The 16,291-nt window shown below is 31.7% G+C and overlaps 3 protein-coding genes across 4 annotated transcripts in view; 1 reads left to right on the forward strand and 2 right to left on the reverse strand.

Moving 5' to 3' along the window:
• LOC126738265 (dolichyl-diphosphooligosaccharide--protein glycosyltransferase subunit STT3B) overlaps positions 1-2,691 on the forward strand; it is a 23,886-nt gene extending 21,195 nt beyond the window's left edge. Inside the window, exons 9-12 of the mRNA XM_050443508.1 lie at positions 1,732-1,850; positions 1,916-2,038; positions 2,192-2,276; positions 2,340-2,691. Coding sequence (XP_050299465.1) covers positions 1,732-1,850; positions 1,916-2,038; positions 2,192-2,276; positions 2,340-2,420 — 408 coding nt within the window. The 3' untranslated portion in view covers positions 2,421-2,691. The remainder of the gene's footprint in view (positions 1-1,731; positions 1,851-1,915; positions 2,039-2,191; positions 2,277-2,339) is intronic.
• On the reverse strand, positions 2,676-15,162 carry LOC126738271 (putative GPI-anchor transamidase). Its single transcript, XM_050443515.1, has 6 exons — positions 14,960-15,162; positions 8,561-8,845; positions 8,277-8,485; positions 8,103-8,220; positions 7,933-8,043; positions 2,676-2,969 (listed from the first exon to the last, which is right to left on the reverse strand). Exons 1-6 carry the CDS (start codon positions 15,014-15,016, stop codon positions 2,718-2,720), a joined length of 1,032 nt encoding a protein of 343 aa, XP_050299472.1. The 5' UTR covers positions 15,017-15,162; the 3' UTR covers positions 2,676-2,717.
• Positions 15,163-15,266: 104 nt separating this feature from the next.
• Positions 15,267-16,258, reverse strand: LOC126738274 (uncharacterized). 2 transcript variants are annotated; one of them, XM_050443521.1, is made up of 4 exons: positions 16,151-16,258; positions 15,774-16,085; positions 15,516-15,716; positions 15,267-15,453 (listed from the first exon to the last, which is right to left on the reverse strand). In XM_050443521.1, exons 1-4 carry the CDS (start codon positions 16,161-16,163, stop codon positions 15,362-15,364), a joined length of 618 nt encoding a protein of 205 aa, XP_050299478.1. In that variant the 5' UTR covers positions 16,164-16,258; the 3' UTR covers positions 15,267-15,361. The 2 variants fall into 2 exon arrangements, with proteins under 2 accessions (XP_050299478.1, XP_050299476.1); XM_050443519.1 differs by having other exon boundaries at positions 15,774-16,088; positions 16,151-16,248.
• Positions 16,259-16,291: the final 33 nt, after the last annotated feature.

Consider the following 16,291-nt stretch of genomic DNA (forward strand, 5'->3'; position numbering starts at 1 on the left):
AGAATCAAGAAAATCCATGCATTAGAAGCTTTTTTATCCAAGTTTTTGGAAATTGTGTTCCAACAGAAAAAACAGATCTAGGTAACTGAAAGCATAATTCCACTTCTAGAGTTTAGATTGCCTTGATGTTTATTTTAAAAGCTTCTTTGAACAGTTCTTAAACTTTCATTGAAAGAATCAGGAAAATCCATCCATTAGAAGATTTTTTAGTAATAGTGTCCAAGAGGAAAGATAGTTTTCGGTAACTGAAGGCATAACTCCCAATTCCGGTGTCCCAATTGCTTTGACTTTTAGTTTAAAAGTTTTTTTGAACTCTTCTTTAGCTTTCATTGAAAGAATCATTAAATGTTGTTTTATCCAAGTTTTAGGGAATTTTGTCCAAGAGGAAAGACAGTTTTCAGTAACTGAAGGCATAACTCCAGTTTTAGTGTTCGGATTGCCTTGATTTTTATTTTAGAAGTTTTTTTGGACTGTTCTTTAGCTTTCATTAGGAAAAAAATCAGGAAAATTCTTGCATTTTTTGTAAATTGTGTTCAAGAGGAAATACAGTTTTAGGTAACTTGAGTGCTTGGTCCACTTATAGTGCTCAGATCGACTTAATTTTGGTTTTAAAAGTTTGTTTGGAATGTTTTTCAGTTTTCATTGCAAAAATCATGAAAATTGATTTGTTGGGAGCCTTTTTATATAAAGTTTGGAAAACATATCCCAAGTAAAAAGTAATATAAACGTCCAGGTAACGTGAGTCATAATTCCATTTCCAGTGCTTAGATCAACATGATTTTTGATTTAAAAGTTTCTTTAGATTGCTCCTAAGCTTTCAACACAAAAATTATAAAAATCCATGCACTAAAAGCACATTTATTCAAGGTTGAAGAAGTAGTCCATTCTTGCAGTGGAGTTAATAGGTCAATGGGTAAATAAAGATGCTTTGGTCATCCTCCACTAAATTTATTTAAAAAATATTAATCCGACATGTTTCGGACATATAACATGTCCATCATAAGGGATAACAAATTAAGGGGTTCCGTCAATACATCTTATAGATCTAGTGCCTCAGACATGGTTAAAAGGTTAAAACGAATTAAGATACATGAAAATGGGACCAAACATGGATTTACAAAAACTTTAAAATTACATCATTACGACATCTATTATTATATACCTAATGTTATCCCTGATGATGGACATGTTATATGTCCGAAACGTGTCGGATTAATATTTTTTAAATAAATTTAGTGAAGGATGACCGAAGTATCTTTAGTTACTCATTGACTTTTATTCAAGTTTTTAAAAATCACATCTAAGACAAAAAAAATATAACGTTGTCGATTCATTATTTTGTCAAGTAAATGACAAAATTGTGGAAGTCAAAAAGTTCTATTGTTATTGGGTTATTTCTCTTAATCGTTGATAAAAAAATACACTCTAAGTTGTCCCACCAGTTTCGGACATAAATGATCATGCTTAGGTTCTTTTAATATTACATAGTTTTTAATTATTAATTATCCCTAAGGACAAACATATCTATATAGGTTCGAAACTAGTAGGATATGTATTTAAAAACAAGTAAAGAATTACTTAAGAGTGTATTTTTTACTAATACTTACTATTCCAGTGCAAAATGGTCTACGTATATTAATATGTTTAAGTAGAATACACTTTGGCATTGTTTTAAATCTGTATTTTAGTTAACCAACATAGGCCATTTATTTACTCATTTATTGTTTTTAGGAAAGTGACTACTTCACGGAACAAGGCGAATTCAGGGTGGACGCCGAAGGATCTCCAACCCTTCTCAACTGTCTCATGTACAAGCTGAGCTATTACAGATTCGGCGATCTTAGATTAGGGTAAATTGGTTTTCGAGCGTTTTACTTTAAAATTGATTTATATCGGTATATGTATTTTATTACAGAGACTACCGTTCGCCATCAGGGTACGATCGTACCAGGGGAGTAGTGATTGGGAACAAAGATATTCACTTAACTTACTTGGAAGAGGCTTACACTAGTGAGCATTGGCTAGTCAGGATATACAGGTTGGTATAATATAATAGATCACTGGTCTTTATGCGGGAAATAGTATTGCTAAAAGGAGTTTTTTGGGCAAAAAAAAACACTACTTTTCCAATAATTTAATATAAGAATCCTGTTAATCGATAGTATAAAAGACTGTAATTTCTTGTTATAAGGGTGAAAAAACCAGACGAATTCAATAGGCCAAGGATACCAGTAGCGAAGAGAGTAGTAAAAACCCCAAATTTCGTATCGAAAAAGGTAATTTAGGTGAAGATGTTTCGAACACAAAATCAATGTTTAATCCGTAATATCTTTCTCTAGAGTACCAAACGCAAGAAGGGAACCATCAAAAACAAACCGATAGTGGTAAAAGGAAAAAGGCCCGCGACGAAATCGCAATAAATGAGGAGAGAAACGAGATATAGTACAATACAAATTTATTTTCTTGTTGTTTAGGTTAATTTTAAAGTGCGAGTGTCCCCGCCAAAGAACTTTTTAACGTACCGATTTCGTCGTCTTATTTTTTTTTGTTGTTGCCGTTCAAACAGAAGCTTTTTATTTGGTACACTGCATTAGTTTAGTTAGTTATTGTATGATAAAACTTCGTTTTCGTTTTTTTGGGAATCACCACCATGTGATGTGATAAATAAAAAAAAATTTTGCACTGGTTTAATTCACGTGTTTTATTATTATTATCGATTAAACAGCACTAACTTTAGTAAAAGTGGAAAAGCTTACGCTATAATATGTTCTTTTTGGTTTTCGTTCGGTTCTTTCGAGTGTTTCTAGGGCAGGTAAAGTGAAATTTAGTTCCGGAACACTCGGAAGTAACTTAACTGGCCTCACTGATCCAAAAAAGTCGGTAATGGGAACTTTGTCCGGATTTCTTGGGAATAGGTCTTTTCTTACTCCTACTGTGCTGATACAGGCGCTTTTTGGGCACACTTTTAACTAAAAAAAAAGAAAGAACATTTGAGGAGCAACTTTTCAAAACGCAATTTGTCCAAATTGGACAAAATTGTGCTTGAAGCGGATTTGCAAATTAATTATTGTGTTCTACAATCCTGTAAAAATGAAACGTTTCAAACGGCATTATATCACTGTGTACTCGACGTGCAAAGTATAGGGTTCACATTAAAATGCATTTTGTCCACAGACGGATTATGTTATTTAGCCATTAGAAGGCGCTGTCTCGAACAAAACAGCTGATATATAAAGCTAGTGTTGTGTTAGTTTTGTTTGTTAAAACCTGCAATTCAGTAAATTTCTGCAGTGGAACAGGTGTATATTGTCCAGTTACATTCTTTAAATAAAATACTTAGGAACTAGAAAGTGTAGGTGCTAAAGTGCGTTATAATGGAAAATCTCGATAACAGTGTTATTGTGGGCAACTATAATGAAGGGTCAAGGAAAAGGCAACGACAAAAGACAAAAAGGGAAATGGATTATGAGAAGAGGTAAGTGTTGCTCGTTTGTTACATTAAAAAATATTCACACCTATACTTATTTTTTATAGGTATCAAGACCCTGACCCTTTGTTGCTTAATTTTCAACCGAGAAGGAAAATTTAACTGTCTCAGTATTTCAAGAAGCATCCTAGCAAAAGCAAAGAGAAAAGTTTTTTATAAACCAGACAGAAAGGAGCAAGATAAAAGACTGTATTTTTTAATGGATGTTGCTCAACCAAAACGCAGCCGAGTTCGTGGTGAGGTGAGAAAAAACAAGCCACATCGCGCTGCAGTTAAATATTTCTTGATATCTACAGAAAAACAAAGAACACCTGTATGCTCCAAGTTTTTTGCTAAGTTGTTTGGGGTCGGTCAGCGAAGAGTAAACACAACTGCTGACGGAATTTTATCTAGAATCGGGATGGTAGAGAAACGAGGAGGGATCATAAACTTCGGAAATTTTCTGCAAAAAGAAAGCAAGTGTACGAGTTTATTTCAAATTTGCGAGGTTGCGAAAGTCATTATGCACTAAATAAAAGCCGTCGACTTTACTTGCATTCATCTTTGAACATAAATCGACTTTTTTACCTTTATAATACTACCGTTGAGGACGAGTTGAAAGTAAAAAAAAACGTTTTTTGTAAAAATTTTTGAGACAAAGTTTAATCTAGGGTTTGGCTCTCCCGCTTCCGATACCTGTACCTATTGCGCTAGACTTAAAAATTAAAATGGTGTTATCAAAGAAGGTTTAATTTCAAACATCGTAATTCACAAAAAGAGAGCTAAAGCTTTCCATACTTTGATGAAGCAAATCCCAGAAGCGAGCATAACGTACGTGTTTGACTTGCAACAAGTGCAAGCAATTCCCAAAGTCAGTATTGATGAGGCTTTCTATTCCAGACAAATTTCATTTTACTCTTTTTTTGTGACTTATGTTGCGACTAAAAACCCACATTTTTATGTCTGGAACGAGACACAAGCTGCAAGAGGTGCTCAAGAAATTTCGTCAGCTTTGATAGACTTTTTAGAAAAAGTAGGTACATATTGAAGATTCGGTAACGCAAATTAGGTTTTTTGCGGACGACTGCGCAGGCCAAAACAAAAACCAACACGTCATCCATGCCTTAACATACTGGCTACATAAAAAGTCCCCAAGAAACATAAAACAGATAGTAACATATTTCCCAGTTCGCGGCCACTCCTATTTACCTGCTGACAGAGTATTCGGTCGAGTTGAGAAACATCTACGAAAAACTGAATACGTGGGGCTCAACCATAGCTTATATAAAAATTTACCAACAATACGGAATTGTCAGGGCTTTAGGCGAAGCTGAGATGGGACTCAGTAACGCAAATAGCGATAGATAAACTCTTTATTCTCTATCTCTACGGTATTTCGTACTTTGTAACGCCGTTCGGGCTTTTTCGTTACAGAACGAATATAGACGACCTCGCTTTCTTAAGCGACAACGAAAAGGACCTTCCTATTGTAAAGATATTATTTTCTTCCTTTTTTAGCGTGTATTGTGGGAAAGAATAAACTATTGGCTTAATTATTTGGATTTGGTACCGACTCCCCGTCCGTACGCCGTGAACGGGGAAATTTTATTAGAAGGGAGAAAAAATTTAACGTGCGATGGACGGGAGTCACTACCTGATTTTTTTAAGTGTTATGTCATGATTTATTTTCAGTTTTTCGTTTTTTATTTATATTTGGATTCTGTGATTTAGGGTAAAAGGAAAAGGAGAAATCAAATTATTTTACTAGGTAAGTACTCATCCATTCCCTCAAGTAATCAAGTAAAGTAAGAATTCTCTAGGCCCGAGCAACAACGAAGTTTATAAGGAAATGTTTATAGAGTGCCAAGGCATTAAGCGATCTTTGTCTCTTCGCTTCCTTCTCTAAATAGAGAAAATTTACAGAGTCCCACGCTTGGCTAGATCTCAGAGAAATACTGAAAAAAATTGATGGAATTAGTGACATGAAAAGAATATTTTTACAAAAAATTATAAAAAACAGCTACGTTGATATTAAGATAAAACTTGAGTCCACCTATATGTTTGACGACGCTTCGAAGCACCCAATGGCAATAACAAAACGAGGCCAAACTTTGATAAGGGATATGCAGGATCGCTGTAACATACCACTGGTAAATAACATCAAAGAAGAAAAGTAAACTGATGTGCGAAAGCTGCTTTGTGCAAGATTTGGACAAGACTGGAAATTTAAGTTTTAAGTCCCGCTTTCTTCGCTCTTGTTTTTTGATCATGCCTTAAACACCACGACGGAACCAGAAGCTGAAATTCCAGATCCTGCAGATGATGTAGGTGAAGAAAATCCCATGTGCGACTGCCTCGAAGAAGACCCTTACCAGGAACAAATTTGATTTTTTTTTTCAGGTGGACTTTGTATGTTATTAACATTAGTATTATTTTGTAAGTTTGCATTTTTGGAAGAAATTAAACAAAAACAAAAAAAAACATATTCCTGGTACTTAGTTGACATTTTATCCTTAAAGTCGAATAATTTCACTACCAACACCAGTAAAACGAATAAATTGGAACAAACAGCATCATGTCCAATTTTGAACAAAACAAAACGAATTTTATACATTGTTACGAATCAACACGCATTAACTCCAAAAATTTTTTCGATTTTTCCAGATTTTCTAATAAATATTGATTTAACTGAGATAACTTAATGGGTTTTTATGTTAATTTCTATCAAAACAACTCCATGTTGTGAAAATATATAGCAGGGTTTAAAAGAAAATCGTTTTTCGTCAGTACCCAAAAAAGTATTTTTTGGACAAAATGCGATTTGAAAAGTTGCTCCTCATTTATTAACATGCCAACGATACACAGGTTCTCCACCACTTCGATCCCAACGATAATTAAGTTGAATATAATTTAAATGTTGAACTTAATTCAATTTCAATCTATTCAAAGGAGCATAACTTTAATCAAGTCAAAACTAAAGCGGTACTATTTTCAAATAAAAATGCTCGTAAAAATATTGTTCCATCCGTTAAAATTCAACCGAACAACAGACAATTTAAAAACAGCGTCTTAAATCAAAATTTTGCAAGAGTTACTTTTTTTTCCAAATTAAATGGATAATCTAACAGTTGACTTCTTAAAAAAAAATATTTTATCACCTCGCAGATTTGAAGCAAAAAAGAACCAAGTCCCTCCGTATGTTACGGCACTGGCAATTTTTTTAAAAATTGACTCCACCAGTAATCGAAAGTTCACTACAACAACCTGCATGCGAAATTTAATTAAAATTGAGCTGCTCGAAAAGTTATGATAAAAAAACAAATAATTATTCTTAACTTTAACACCCTATATCTTTGTTATTAAAGATTTCTGAGAAAAATTTTATATTGAAAGTCTATTTCTTTTTAAATTCTCTATCGCGTATTGAAATTAATGACGTTTAAACTGGACCACCCTGTATAAAATAACTGGAAAATATACAGAATAACCACTTTATTACATTAACCACAAGAAAATATTGAAATTGATTTTTTTATTTCAGTCCAGTCTATGTTTTCCTTTTTCTAGGAATTTTATACCACTTTCAATCATATGTAATAGGCTCATTTTTTCGAAACTGCCTGAAAAAAATACACATACCAATTGCCTAGACAAAAAATTGAACCTTCTATTAAAAAATGCATAATAATGTCAACACCCCATACCATAATAATAATAATAATAATTCATTCAACAGATTCATACATTATAAAATAACGACTACTTATTTGCTAAAAATACCCAATGCACAATGCTATTTTAAATATACTGTGTGTGGATTTCCTATTTATCCAATTTAATTAATAAAAAAATAAACAGTTCTTAAAAAAAATTATATATAAATAAAAATGATTCAAAAATTAAGAATGAAATTAAATTAGGGAAAAAAAGAACCAAAACTAGGGATATCATACTATCCAAGTGATATTATTATCTCATATCCAGTCGTAGATTTTATGTTTAATTTTGTTATAAGGTATATTTCTGAGTTCTACTGGAAGTTGATAATAGATTTTTGCTGACGGTATATATATGTATGTTAAAGTTTTTTGACATTTAGTTGTTACATTCTTATTTAAAGCTTGTCTAGTGTTCTGATTCCGAGATATGCTGTAGTGCCTAACTACAGCTTTCAAGTAAATTTTATTTACTTACAACACAATCAAAATATCTGAGGAACATATTTGTAATATAGGTTTGTAAAACACTACCTTTAGAACGTATTTTTGGGTTGAGGTTGCTATGAAACCAAATTAGAAATTGAAAAAAAATAAGTGAATCTCTTATTAGAGTCTAGAGACGTTGTTGCTTACCTCAACAAGTGATCACATACACACTTCACTTATCAATAATCTTCAATTTTATCTCCTAATCAAGCAATTTTGTACCACATCTATAATACAATAATTATTTTGTGTAAAACTTACAAATTCCCCCATAGACCGATTACTCTCCTGTCCAACATTCTCCAAGAATTCCAATGCATAATAGGTGTACCTGTCTATAATATAAACCCCTATGGCGGAATCAACGTGGTGCTGAAACCACCAAAAAACCGTTAAATTAAAAACAACAATTCTAATAAAAAAAACCTTACCGAAAGCGAATCCTCCCCAACCATAGAACTTCCCACAGCCAAAATATTTGGCGAATAAAACCGTTCGTACATAGAAGCTGCTTGGCACGTGTCTATCATAAAGAACACTTCGTGATACCTGAAATTAAGCACTTTGGAACCAGTGAAACATCATAAAACAATCAGTAAATTAACCGTTGTTTCTGCCACATTTGCTCCAGGGCATCGGCCATCTCTTGACTAGTGATCTCCTCGGAATCCTGAAATTTTAAAAAACCATCTCCCCCATGACCAGTGAGATAGATCAGGACATTGCTGCCCTCATCCGACAGCAACTGCTTGGACCTGGGAGTACCTGGGGGCAACCTACCAGTAAGGAGTCTTACAAAGTTCTCAACTGTAACCTAAAAAAAATTTGCAAATTTAATGTATTAGGTAAACAAACAAGAAAATCCTCAATACATAAAATAGATTTGTACCTCATATCCTCTATAATCCACCTCAACATCATCCCCGTAAACATTAATGTGCTGATTGAGATTATTGAACACAGTGGCTGGTCGGGGATTTCTCGGATTGCACGCCATATCGTCGGCGATCATCAAAATGATCTGGCTGTCTGGGATTCCCAGTCTCTTGACGCTTCGGTATATCGAAAGAACATTGGCGACGTGTCTGTAGTTGAACCAGAAGCGACTGGTGTCTACTAGAACGGCCCAGTTGTTTGTGTGACCCTTTTTTACTTTGGCTTCAAAGGAACTGAGCTAGAGAAATATATATTCAAAGGTGTAATGGAAAAAATGCAAATTAAAGATTAAAAACCAGTGTATTATAAAGCAGAAGTGTCTGTGCGGTAATGTACGTTTTTTTTTTCTCATAAAAGCGCCACAAATTGCCTTAATCTGCATTGTTTACATTAAGCTACCTCCTGTTCTGTGTTTATATACTCATGTGCTGCGTTCCAATATGCAGGTAGAAAATTAAACACCAAAAGCTTTAAGATCTGCAAAAGGGAAGTTAGAGGTGATGACCAGGGGATTTTCTGCGAAGGTAAATGTCAATCGTGGTATAATGTCTCCTGTCTAGACATAAGGTCTCAACTGTATAAAAAAATCAAAGGCGATGTTGGCAAAATCCTATTATGGATGTGCGACTGCTGTAAAAAGGAACTTAAAGTGTTGATGACAAAAGCAAAATATGAGGACAGCACAAAGAAAATGTTTGGAATACTGGAAAATCTACAGGCTAAAATTGCACATATAGAAAATAAAATGCAAAAAAACTGCGCTATGGTTCTGGAAAATGCCGATTATAGGTCTAAAACTACAAATAAGGATGAACCAACAAAGAAAAATATACCTAGTATTTTGTTAAAGCCAAAACAGATCCAAGATGCGAAAAAAACGTTTTTGGATCTAGAACAAAAGATTAAGCCCGAAGCTCTGGGAGTTAAAATTTCAAGTAGGAAGGGGCTTTCAGAAGGTAAGATTATAATAAATTTTCCTTCTAAAGAAGACCTTATTGTTCTTAAGACCTCAGTAGAAAAAAATCTTACTGAAAAATATGATATAGTAGAGACTAGTTTGAAAAACCCCAGAATCAAAATACCAGGTCTTGTAAACAAGTACACAGATAGGGAAATTGAAGATATGATTAAAAAACAAAATAATTTTATATCTGATAATGATTACCTTAAAGTTACATTTATTAAAACAATTCAAAATAAAAACACTATGTCCATCTAAGCGGAGTGTGCACCTAAAGTTTTCCATCATTTTATGTGCACTAAGAAGATTTATATAGGATGGAAGAGACTTAGTGTGTACGAAGAGATTGATTTGTTAAAGTGTTGGAACTGTTGGAACTGAACAATTTTATCACAAGGAAAATTTATGTACCCACAAACAAGCTTGTAGCAGGTGTTCTGTTTTGGGGAGCATAATGTCAATGACTGTCAAAGTCGTATAGTAAAGTGTAAAAACAGTGAACTGAGTAATAATAAGTACAAAATTACACATAAAATAAATCATGAGGCTAATGATCCACAATGTCCAGTACCAGTACCATTTGGCACGTGCAAAATCTAAAGTAAATTATGGATAACTTTGATCCTAGAAATTTTGACATTGACAATATTAAAGAAAACACACCCGAATGTATGCTGGTGACTCCGAGTGATTTGTCTGGTCATATAAGTTGTAATAAAAAACTGTTAAATATAATGCATTTAAATATCTGTGGGCTAAAGTCAAATTTAGACAATTTATTAGTATTTATTACTTCATATATTCTCGCTTCCTATTGTGATATAATAGTTCTCTCAAAATATCATAATTTAGACACCACAGATGCTGTAAATATTCCTGGATATAGTATATATTATAATGAGGCACATTACAATTCATTTGATGGAGTAGTAATTTACTACAAAAATCATCTAAATCCTGCATTTTCAAATAACAAACTGGAATCAGGTAGTACTGTCACTACTATGAAAATTCGCATAGATCATCTAGATTATAATATATTCTCTACCTACCGATCCCCATCAACCAATGTACTTAAATTTTTGGATGACCTTGATTTATTTTTTAAAAATTGTCAAAAATCTAACATAGATCTGTTTTTGGGCGACATAAATATAGATTTGTTGAAAAGTGATCAAAAAGTTATAAAATACCTAGCCTTAATGAATTCAATTGGATTTGTTTCCATGTGTAACAAAACTACAAGAAAAATTATTAATACTTGTATAGACCATATATTTATGAGAAATAAAATGAAAGCCAAGGTAAAAAAAGCCACAACATTTATTATTAACCACGACATTACTGACCACCTGCCTATTATGATACATATCTCAAGTCACGACAAAGAAAATATAGACAGCACTGACATAAATACACTAACAAAAACTGATTACACACGACTAAGACATGAAGCTGAGTTAGTTGATTGGAAAGCTATTTTAGCCATTAAAGATCCAGAAGAAGCATGCATATATTTAATAAACAACCTCACTGACATAATAAAAAAATCTGAAATAAAAACTGAAATAAAACTAAAATACAAAAGAGCAAAACCATGGATTTCAACTGGGTTAATTGTTTCTATTAAAAAAAGAGATAAAATGAAAAGAAATTTGAGATTAAATCCTACTGACGAAAATAAATTAGAATATACTAATTACAGAAATAAATTAAAAAGGTTAATTACGGTCACCAAAAATGAATACTATAAAAATCAAGTTTTTGAGCATGAACATGACATTAGAAAATTGTACAAATTAATTAATGAGGCCACAAATCAAAATGACAAAAAAACACAGATATTACAAATTAGAAAGCAAAATATGATTCTGACTAAAAACAATGAAATTGCTGATTATGCTAATGATTATTTTGTTAATATTGGTGCTCAAATTTCTGGTGCCCTTAATATCCCAGAAACGCCAACCCCTATAAGAGAATCAATTCCTAACTCTATGTATTTAAGACCTACAAATTCAACAGAAATAGTAAAACATATAAATTCGCTTAAAAATAATTGCTCCCCTGGTATGGATCAAATTACTTCTAAAAAAATAAAACTTCTATATTTAAAACTTAAGGATCCAATTACACATATAATAAACTAAATTTTCAAAACAAGCATTGTACCATCTTACTTTAAGGCTTCTATCGTTACACCAATTCATAAATCAGGAGATAAGCTCCATATAGGAAATTATAGGCCAATAAGGGTTATTTCAAATTTTGCTAAAATTTATGAGAAATGCCTTAAATCACGACTTTTTTTGAATACCATTGACGGCATATCAGAGAATCAATTTGGATTTCTTGAAGGTAAGCGGACAACTGATGCAATGTATGAATTGGTAAAAAATGTTACTGGTAATTTAAAAGTAGGCAAAAAAACGATAGCTCTATTTCTGGACTTGCAAAAAGCATTTGACAGCGTATCCCATTCCCTCCTCATTAATGTCCTTGAAAGAAATGGTGTGCGGGGACCGGTTTTGAGCATCTTTGAGAATTATCTCACAAATCGTACTCAATTTGTCAAAACAAATAATATATTAAACGTATTAGACGTTTTTGCTGATTATTTGATGGATCGAGAGCAATCCGTCAAAGTTGAAAATACTATAAGTGAACCCCTTCAAATTAAAATGGGCATCCCTCAGGGGACTGTTCTGGGTTCAATTTTATTTGTAGCATATGTAAATTCCTTAACCAATATGTCAATACAAAACGGTAGTACTATCTCTTATGCTGACGACACAGCAGTAACTTTCTATGGGGAAACATGGGATTTGGTGAAGGAACATGCTATAAACGGTATAAAGAAAATAAAACACTGGCTAGACTCATTTAAATTATCATTAAATATCACTAAAACTATTTATATAGCATTTTCCCTCACAGCTGCAAACCGTCCATCATTTAATAGTATTTACATAGATAGTCTTATGGATAAACTTCATGAAGTTCACTCTACAAAATATCTTGGAATCTATATTGACAAACACTTAAAGTGGGACCACATCCTTAGACTATCAAAAAATATTCGAAAACTAATATACAAGTTTTATGTGCTCAGGGAAATATTAAATAAACAACTTTTGATTTCGATTTATAAAGCAATTGTGGAATCACTACTAAGGTATGGTCTAATTCTTTGGGGTGGGATATACCAAAACACATTGACTTCTTTAAATGTAACCCAAAACTACATTTTAAAAGTTATTTTCAAAAAAAACAAAAGATTTTCTACTGCATTACTTTATTCCAGAAATATTTTTGATGTACGCACATTATACTGTTGGTCGCTCTGTATATATATTCACAAGTCGAATAAATTTAAGAACTTTGTTAATCATCAGTATCAGACTAGATTAAATGTAAATAGACACTTATCAATTCCAACTGTTGCCACTACTATGAAATTAAAATCAATTTTTTACCACGCACCCAAACTGTACAACTTATTACCACCATATATTAGACATACAAAAGCTGTCAAAAAATTTTGTAAAATATCTGGGGATTACATTTATGATCATTTACATGTATTTAAAAAACTACTTACTGTTAATTAATTTTCATATTTCATAGCTTTAGGCATTCATACATGATCGTGAAGGATTTTTGTTTTCTAATGTTTAATTATTTATTGGGTGTTAAATGGAAACTTTGCAATAGTTAGTGGATGGGACATATTTTGTTTAAATATTTATTTTTATAAAATTGTTTTTGATTTTTTGCACATACAGGTATTTGGTTACCTAGGTGCACCTTAAAATGTACTGAGATAGATTATAATTATTGGATTTTATTACACATACTTTGTAAAAGCTTATATGTAATATATCCGATTGATTGATTGATTAAGCTCTCCAAAAAAAATTAAACATAGCATGCCTCAAGGTACCGTTCTTGGACCAATTTTATTTATTCTTTACATAAACATGCTTTGTAATCTTAATGTGGCTGGGAAGGTTATAGCTTATGCTGATGACACGGTAATAATTTTTTCGGATAAAACTTGGGAAGGGATGAGAGAAAAACTTAAGGTTGGTTTCAAAAAAGTTAAAAATTTTTTGGATACATTCAAACTAAGTTTAAATATTTCTAAAACATATTATGTAGCCTTTTCACTTACAGCAGCAAATAGACCAAATTTTAGCAACATTAAAATAAATGATAACAATTTAATAAAAGAGCAAAACAAAATAAAATACTTAGGAATTAATTTAGATAACAATTTAAAATGGAACCAACATGTTATATATATTACTAAAAAAATCAGATGTCTAATTTACAAGTTTTATTTGCTTAGACAGTTCTTAAACAAAAAAAATTTAATTATAGTGTATAAGGCACTTGTTGAACCGTTGCTTAGGTATGGTATGTTGGTGTGGGGTGGTATGTACAGTATGAATATGGAACAGTTAAGGGTTATACAAAATTACATAATTAAAATCATTTTAAAAAACCAAAACTGTACCCTACTTACAAGTTATACTCAAAAGAAATATCTAATATAAGAACATTATATGTAATAGAAGTTTGTAATTATGTTCATTTAAATAATAACTTTAGTTGCAACATCATATCACATAACTATCCTACAAGAGGTAAATCAAACCAACTACATAACTCTATCTTATGTAAAAATACTATGGAACAACATTTTGTAGATTATTTAGGGCCGAAACTTTACAATTTGTTACCTCACAATATAAGAACTATAGAAATCATGGGCACATTTAAGAAGAAATCTAAAGAATAATAATCTTAAATTTTTTAGAAATTTTCAATAATAATTAAAAATGATGTACCATAAATCAAAATTAAGTTTATCTTGTGTATTATAAATTTATTAAGCGCGTTAGAAGTAACTAGAGCGTTTGGAAAATGAGGCAATTGTTGTAATTTTTAGAGTATTTGTTGTATTTTTCAAGCACATACAGGTACTGCATACCTAGGTGCTAATATTTATATAGCTTTTCTATTTTGTTAAAATCCGATGTAAATTACTTTATGTTTCTGTTTAAATATTAAATAAATAAATAGTTACTTAAGAAAAATGTGATTTTATATTGGCTTAGGTAGTAATAAAGAAATTAAATGCATCTTAAACTGCTAGCAAATATTGACATTCTTGGAGTTCTTGGCCAAAGGATTTTAATGATACCATCAGACTGATAAATAGAGCCGTTAAGTTTTGGCTAACTAAATATATAAAAGTGATATTATTATCATTCTATTAAAAATTTTCACAGTACTTATTCCTAGCAAAACGTGAATATTTGGTTTAGTAAGCTCTACTACATCATAGTTGCAATTAACTGAATAAAAACGATAAAATTGTCTTACCTGTGCCTGTGTGATGGATAACAAAGTTAACACAATTAGGGCAAGTTTAGTACCCATTTCTCTTATTAACTTTGGAGTTTTATTTAGTTAAATTTCATGTCTAACTACAGAATAATCAAATGTACACCCTAAAATAAGAAAATAACTTAATGAAGGAGCAAAGACAGATACGACCTAACCTCAAGAAAAATAACATAACCTTAGAAAATAGTAAACAATAACATCTGAGTTTGACAACTGACAATTCAATACTCTATGTTGCCAGATAGTTGAAATATTCGTAATTTAAAATTTTCATAATTTCCGATAACACTGTTTTATATATTTACTTATTAAATCACTAACCTAAATTGAATATTTACAATTAATTAAACAAAAAAAAAATTACAAATTGTCAAAATTTTACTTTGAAGCCGAAAGCATAATTTCTTTCAGAACTGTTTTATAATCACTGGACCGCTCCACTTTACCACAATCATCCACTAAACTCCAATCTGAAACAAAAAACATTTTTTTTCTTGTAAATTTACTTACCTAATAAGTAATTTGTTCTTACCGATTACATGCCTCTGTTCCCTATCGATCACAAAGAGCACTGGTTTATTTTTCCCGATAAAATTTGAGGTGACATGCAACTCTTTTGGGTTTTCGCTCTCTCGTACTTCAAACACCCAATTTAATGTGGAAGTGTATTTTTGAATAGCTTTCTTAAAATTACTGGCCATTTTATTTAGTTCTTGTTTGTTTAGAGTTAAATCTATAAGAAGATTAATTTAATACATAGTAAGTTACTATTCTAGATGGATATGCTTACCTTTTTCTAAAGTTTCCAGCCTTTCATTAACAAATTGAATCTTCTTATCACTTTTCTCCACATCAGAGATCAGTTTCTTGCATTCCTTGATGATCTGTCGGTTTCTAAAGTGCTGCTCTTTTTTAAGCTTTGAATGTTCATGGGCTTTCCTAAGGAAATCTGCATTAAGAACCACGTCGTTTTGGGGTAAGTCATCGCGAATATCTGATGTCGTTTTTAGTTTTTCACCAATGAGTTTCTGCAATTCCTTTTCAAATTTGCTATTCAATTCGGCCAAATGGTTTTTGGAAAGCAACTCATTATCCTCAAGATCTTCTTGGAGAAAACATTGATTAGGGTGCTATTATAGAGTGTTTATTTTATTGGTTCAAACTTACCCATTAAATCCATTTTATTCCTGAAAATTTAATTAAAAGGAAAAAGGAACCTTTATTTAGGAAAAATAACATAACATATAAATAACGGTTTCATGTTTTGAAATTTTTGACGTTGACGGATATGACAAGACAGCTCAATAT

The sequence above is a fragment of the Anthonomus grandis genome, chromosome 7 (assembly GCF_022605725.1).
Source record: "Anthonomus grandis grandis chromosome 7, icAntGran1.3, whole genome shotgun sequence".
NCBI classification, from domain to species: domain Eukaryota; kingdom Metazoa; phylum Arthropoda; class Insecta; order Coleoptera; family Curculionidae; genus Anthonomus; species Anthonomus grandis.

Coding starts and splice junctions, on each gene's coding strand:
- LOC126738271 (XM_050443515.1), bottom strand. CDS start 15,016: ATGGGTACTAAACTTGCCCTAATTGTGTTAACTTTGTTATCCATCACA. Junction 8,486..8,560: donor TGGATTATAGAGGATATGAG/GTACAAATCTAT, acceptor AATTTTTTTTAG/GTTACAGTTGAGAACTTTGT. Junction 8,221..8,276: donor CAAATGTGGCAGAAACAACG/GTTAATTTACTG, acceptor GCTTAATTTCAG/GTATCACGAAGTGTTCTTTA.
- LOC126738274 (XM_050443519.1), bottom strand. Junction 15,717..15,773: donor GCTGGAAACTTTAGAAAAAG/GTAAGCATATCC, acceptor ATCTTCTTATAG/ATTTAACTCTAAACAAACAA. Junction 15,454..15,515: donor GGAACAGAGGCATGTAATCG/GTAAGAACAAAT, acceptor TTTTTGTTTCAG/ATTGGAGTTTAGTGGATGAT.